The sequence below is a fragment of the Octopus bimaculoides genome, chromosome 6 (genome assembly GCF_001194135.2).
Source record: "Octopus bimaculoides isolate UCB-OBI-ISO-001 chromosome 6, ASM119413v2, whole genome shotgun sequence".
Lineage (NCBI taxonomy): Eukaryota > Metazoa > Mollusca > Cephalopoda > Octopoda > Octopodidae > Octopus > Octopus bimaculoides.
This window is the reverse complement of record NC_068986.1, coordinates 108,049,182-108,055,178: the sequence shown is the minus strand read 5'-3', so window position 1 is coordinate 108,055,178 and position 5,997 is coordinate 108,049,182. Positions and strand designations below refer to the sequence as shown.

At 39.7% G+C, this 5,997-nt stretch overlaps 1 protein-coding gene across 1 annotated transcript in view; it reads left to right on the top strand.

Moving 5' to 3' along the window:
- The window catches only part of LOC106867988 (gametogenetin-binding protein 2-like), an 89,645-nt gene that overhangs the window by 61,593 nt on the left and 22,055 nt on the right, over window positions 1-5,997 (top strand). The window contains exons 4-5 of the mRNA XM_014913073.2: window positions 3,879-3,977; window positions 4,840-4,950. Coding sequence (XP_014768559.1) covers window positions 3,879-3,977; window positions 4,840-4,950 — 210 coding nt within the window. The remainder of the gene's footprint in view (window positions 1-3,878; window positions 3,978-4,839; window positions 4,951-5,997) is intronic.

The window sequence follows — 5,997 nt, the reverse complement described above, 5'->3', positions numbered from 1 at the left end:
GACACCATTTCAAGCGTGGCCGTTTTCGTGCGGGTGACACGTAAAAGCACCCACTACACTCTCTGAGTGATTGGCGTTAGGAAGGGCATCCAGCTGTAGAAACTCTGCCAAATTAGATTGGAGCCTGGTGTAGCCATCCGGTTTGCACCAGTCCTCAGTCAAATCGTCCAACCCATGCCAGCATGGAAGGCGGACGTTAAACGATGATGATGATGATGATGATATATATATAATCTCCACATACACATGCACACACATCTAATAGGATGTCATTAAAAAAAAATTAAAGGGTGGTTGTGTAAAGGACATGACCCTTTAAATAAAGCTATTAAAAAGCAAACAAAACTTAGGTTTGAACCTTGTTTGTTACATCGATGTGGATTAAAATAACAATGCTTTCTTCTCGTTAATCTTCTGCTGTTATCTTTCTGCCTGCCAGATTAACTCGATTTGCTGTTTATAACATCAGTCGCAGCTCTTGCTCAGCTGGTGTTTCTGGTTGAGTATTAACATAATTGCTTTGATAAAGGGGGGGGTAATAACTTGAACCAATAACTGAACGAATAGGCAAGCCTGAATTTCTAATACTTCTGAAGGGTTTTATTGAACTAGGAAATTATAGATTTAATTTCTGTTCTCATCTGTTTCTGCTTCTGAACTTAGTGAACTAATAGTGGTGTCTTATCAAGCTTAGATTAATTTCACTTACTTATATAATTATCTGGATGAAAATACCTGCCTGAATTAACTCAAAATTTACACAGGATTTTATTTATTTTTTAGATGCATTGTGTTTAGAGGACCACTTAGTGTGTGTGTGTGTGTGTGTGTGTGTGTGTGTGTACATGTATGCACAAATATCAATTTAGTGTTCAGAGGGAGAGAGGAGGTGCAGAAAGAGATTGCTAGATATACTAAATTAAAGATTGCTTTGATGACCTAAAAAAGAGAAGGAGGTAACTTATCAATCAATAAAACCCTACTGATATTCTAGGTTGAGTGCTAAGGCATTCCAAGCCCCCCTATTCACTCCATTAATATCATTGATGAGTGATGTTGGATGCCATCTCCTGCCACCACCACCACCACCACCACTGCAACCTACTTTGGGATGAAAATATTTTCTGCTATTGAAAGAAAAAAAGACAAAATTGTTTTCTTTTTTTTTTCTTTTTAGTTTAGTCAGAGGAGAAAGGATAGGGGGAAGGGGAAGACAAAATGATGAATCATGGTTTTGTATCTCTATCGTTTTCAGATGGGAGACTTGATCAGAATGCTTGCATCAGTGTGAGCTTCACATCTAGTGGTATCCAGTTGTACCCAGTGGCCTGTTGGTAGTGTTAAACCCAGCAACTGATTTGGGTACAGTGAATTCCACAGGCTGTTAATTCTAGTTCACCCATAAGGCTTGGGTTAACTTGAGGTTATAGCAAGGCCCAAGGTGCTCTTCAATGAGATTGAACTTGAAGCCATGGGATTAATAACTCAGTTATGCTTCCCATCCATTGGAATAAGTAAATTGTTCCAAACGCTGGATCAATCATTTCTTCAAAGCATTGAAGATGAACAGTCTGTCTATAAACTGAATAAAAATTTGCTTTCTAGATGGATGTGTGTGTGGGTGTTACTGTCCCCTTGCTTTGGCATTGCTATTGTCTCCTTGCCTTGCATGATAGTTGGAAATGAGTGTCATTGTCATGCAGGTAGTTTCCTTCGTTTTCAGTTTTCTGTGCAAACCTGTTTGGTCATGGGGAAATGTTACCTGGAAATAAGTGAGGGTTGGTGATAGGAAGAACATCTGGCCATAGGCAATCTACCTCATGGTCATTAAAACAATTATCACAGTCTGGCTTTTATGCCAGTGGCACATAAATAGCACCATTTGAGCGTAACTGTTACCAGTGTCGCCTTCCTGGCACTTGTGCTGGTGGCACGTGAAAAGACATTCAAGCGAGGTCGTTGCCAGTGCCACCGGACTGGCTCCTGTGCAGGTGGCACATAAAATACACCATTTTGAGTGTGGCCATTGCCAGTACAGCCTGACTGGCCTTCATGCCAATGGCACGTAAAAACACCCACTACACTCTCTGGAGTGGTTGGCATTAGGAAGGGCATCCAGCTGTAGAAACTCTGCCAAATCAGATTGGAGCCTGGTGTAGCCATCTGGTTTCACCAGTCATCAGTCAAATCGTCCAACCCATGCTAGCATGGAAGGCAGGCGTTAAACGATGATGATGACGATGACTTTGTTGCCTTATTGTTCTAGGAACCATAAATCCTATCAGAATCAACTTTGACATTCATCACTCTTAAATTAATGCAATGAAGGACTGGCTTGTGCGGGTGGCACATAAAAGACACCATTTCGAGCCTGGCCGTTTTCGTGCGGGTGACACGTAAAAGCACCCACTACACTCTCTGAGTGGTTGGCGTTAGGAAGGGCATCCAGCTGTAGAAACTCTGCCAAATCAGACTGGAGCCTGGTGTTGCCATCCGGTTTCACCAGTCCTCAGTCAAATCGTCCAACCCATGCTAGCATGGAAAGCGGACGTTAAACGATGATGATGAAGGCTATATTTTGTTGATAAGGCCAGAATAATATTGAAACCTGTCCAAGTTGTCTTGTGGAAGAAAAAACTGAAAGATGATATAATCATTGACTTCATTCATTTGTTTCTTACATCCATTTTTCCATACCAGCTGGGGGTTAGTTGAATATATATTATGGAGGCATTGTTTAACAGCCAGATGTTTCTCCTATCACTAATTGCTACCTGTAGGTGATTGTTGACAGGTGAAATGACAACGCTGCCTTATAGTTAGTTATTTTCAAAGAAGTGCAAATATGAATATGTATCCCCCACACACACATCTGCACACATGGTAGGCTTCTTTGTCCAAGGTACCTTATACTAGGATCGAACCTGAAACCACTTGGTTGGGAAGCAGCCTTCTCAACCAGTCCTGAAATATCATACCATATGTAATGTTTTCAACTGCAACCTAGGTAAACTAAACCCTAGATATGGCGATCTGAAGCTGTACAAAATAAAGAAACTTGTTAGTGGCACTTGGTCGGTTACGACGACGAGGGTTCCAGTTGATCTGATCAACGGAACAGCCTGCTCCTGAAATTAACGTGCAAGTGGCTGAGCACTCCACCACAGACACGTGTACCCTTAACGTAGTTCTTGGGGAGATTCATCGTGACACAGTGTGTGACAAGGCTGACCCTTTGAATTACAGGTACAACAGAAACAGGAAGTAAGAGTGAGAGAAAGTTGTGGTGAAAGAGTACAACAGGGTTCGCCACCATCCCCTGCCGGAGCCTCGTGGAACTTTAGGTGTTTTTGCTCAATAAACACTCCCAACGCCCGGTCTGGGAATCGAAACTGCGATCCTATGACCACAAGTCCGCTGCCCCAACCACTGGGCCATTGCGTCTTCATAAATTCTTTATATACAATAAAGAAATCTTGGGTTCATTTTTAAAAAAAGGCTTATTATTTTCATTAATTCTTTTGTTACCAAATTTCTCTTAAAATACATTCCATTTATTTCAATTTTGAAAATAACAAATAAATTTACCATTATTAAAAGGGTTTTTTGAGGCCTAAATTAATTTGAAATTTTAAAAGAAAATTTTAATATAAACCACTATAAACTGAAAGTTTGTGTCATAGAACCAGGAATTGGTCTTAGGTGGTTTGGTATTATGAAGGGTTAAACTTGTTGAGCCCTGCAACACCAAGAGGGTCTGTTGAATTTCTAATTTCTATCTCATAAGTTTAAATACTACTTTTGGTCATTTATATTGACTACTACTATTACTACTGCATAGTAATTTCTTTTTTTTTTTTTCTTTTTTTCCTTTCTAGGGCAAAATTGAATTCTGTGATGGAATCTATACCAAAAAGCAAGAAAAATAAGCGATGTAATCTTCACTCCTTAGATACACACAAAACAAGACCATTTGCGTAAGAGTCAAGTTTTCTTTTGTTATTAAATGTTCTGTTGTATTTATTTTTGAGAAAAAGCAAAACAAAAACCCAATAATGTATTGGATATTGATTTGATAAACTTCCCTTTTATATTTGTGGCTGTGTGTTTGTGTTAAATTATTGTTGTGATGATGTTGTAATAATAATAATAATGATGGCTCCCGTGCCAGCTGCATATAAAAAGCCCCATTTGAGCGCGGTCAGTGCTTATTTCACCAAGAACTTCAAAGGATAATCAGCAGACTGGACTCACATGATTTTAACTGTTTCAATACCAACCTACTTCACATGGCTCTTTGTTCTGTGACACGAAATTATTGTTTTGAAGTAATTTAAAAATCTATCAAAACTTCAACTCCGTTTATGCCCCATGCACCAACTTAATAGCAACAAGGTTATTTTGCTAAATTCATTATTTTCAAAATGAATTGAAATAGACAGTGTAGTTTAACAGAACTGAGATAGCAAATTGGTTAAAGAATGGAGCCAGTTGCTGGGTGTTGATAGCTCTGCCATCAATCTCTCTCTCACCTGGAAGGCTTCTGCACAGTTTCAGTCTATGAAATTTTTATCTATAAGACTTTGGTTATCGCAAGGTTATGATGAAAGATGTCCTGCTCTACAATAGGAACTATGTGGTTGTGAAGCTGACTTCTTGATCAGACACACCTGTGCTCTCTGATTCTAAAGAGAGCAAAAATGCATTTGCTTTTTTTTATGGAACTAATAACATTAATAATAATAATAATAATAATAAAATTGTATTTTTGCTTTTCTTTGATATATATTTTGCTTTCACTGCTTGAAAATAATTTGTTTTGTTTTTTTTTTAATTTAGTAGCTGGATTGATATATGGGATCTGTTATCACAAGAGTGCAGAGAAGAAGTTGTGTTGGTTGATGTTGACGGACTGCAAGATACTTTAGAAGCTTATCTACGTAAACACCGGTAACTAAACACACCTTGAAATATCGCTAATTCTCATTATTTATCAACGCTATGAAGTTATTCCTTTCAGTTTCAGTTTAGTGAGCTGTCAAAAACTTGGTGTGTAGTTAGCCTCCAGTAAGGTTTGATAGTAATGTCACTGATGTTAATTTGCTCACAGTGGATCTAATTAATTTATAGGTTAAGCCAAATCTCATGACTACAGACCAAGCAAGAAATGTGACTGCTGCTGCTGCTGCCGTTTTAGCAGTTCATAATGTTACAGGAGTGTAGGGAATTGGTTATACACCATTAGGTGTACACCTGCTTTCCTATATTAAATTCGGAATAAACGGAACGCAGAACTCTGAACGATCAACACAACAATATTTATTCATGGATGAAAATAGGCAGCCTTAATCTTGGTTGCTGAGACGCCTTCTGTGAGAGAGCATGGTTGCTGAGACGTTGGAATGTTGGAATGAGCTGTCCCCAGAGTTGGAATGCTGGAGAGACAGCTTGACACGACCACGTTCATGGCCGGCCGACCGAGAAATAGAATGAAAAGAGCGGGAACGTTTAGATGTTGAATTCCACGCATGCGCATGGGACTCTTCCTGTTCCTTCTGGAACTATTCCCTGCGCATGCGTGGATGAAAACGCAGTAATGGCGACTGTATTTTGGCGCCAAATGACGTCACTACAGGAGAAATTAGTGGCAGTCGATAGCATTCTGGCCCAGGACTGTGACAATGGACAAGACAATTAAATTTCAGTTGGAAAGCACAGTTAATAATGATAAGTAGTGATAAAGTGCTATGGATTTTCCAAATATTATGTCAGTTTTATCGCATGGCTAACACCTGTGCAGGTAGCATGTAAAAAGCACCATTCGAGCATGGTCGATGCCAGTCTCTCTGGACTGGTTCTCATGCCGGTGACACGTTCAAGCATCATTCGAGCGTGGTTGATGCCAGTCCCTCCAGACTGGCTCCCATGCCAGTAGCATGTAAAATGCACCATTCGAGCATGGTCGATGCCAGTCTCTTTGGACTGGTTCTCATGCCG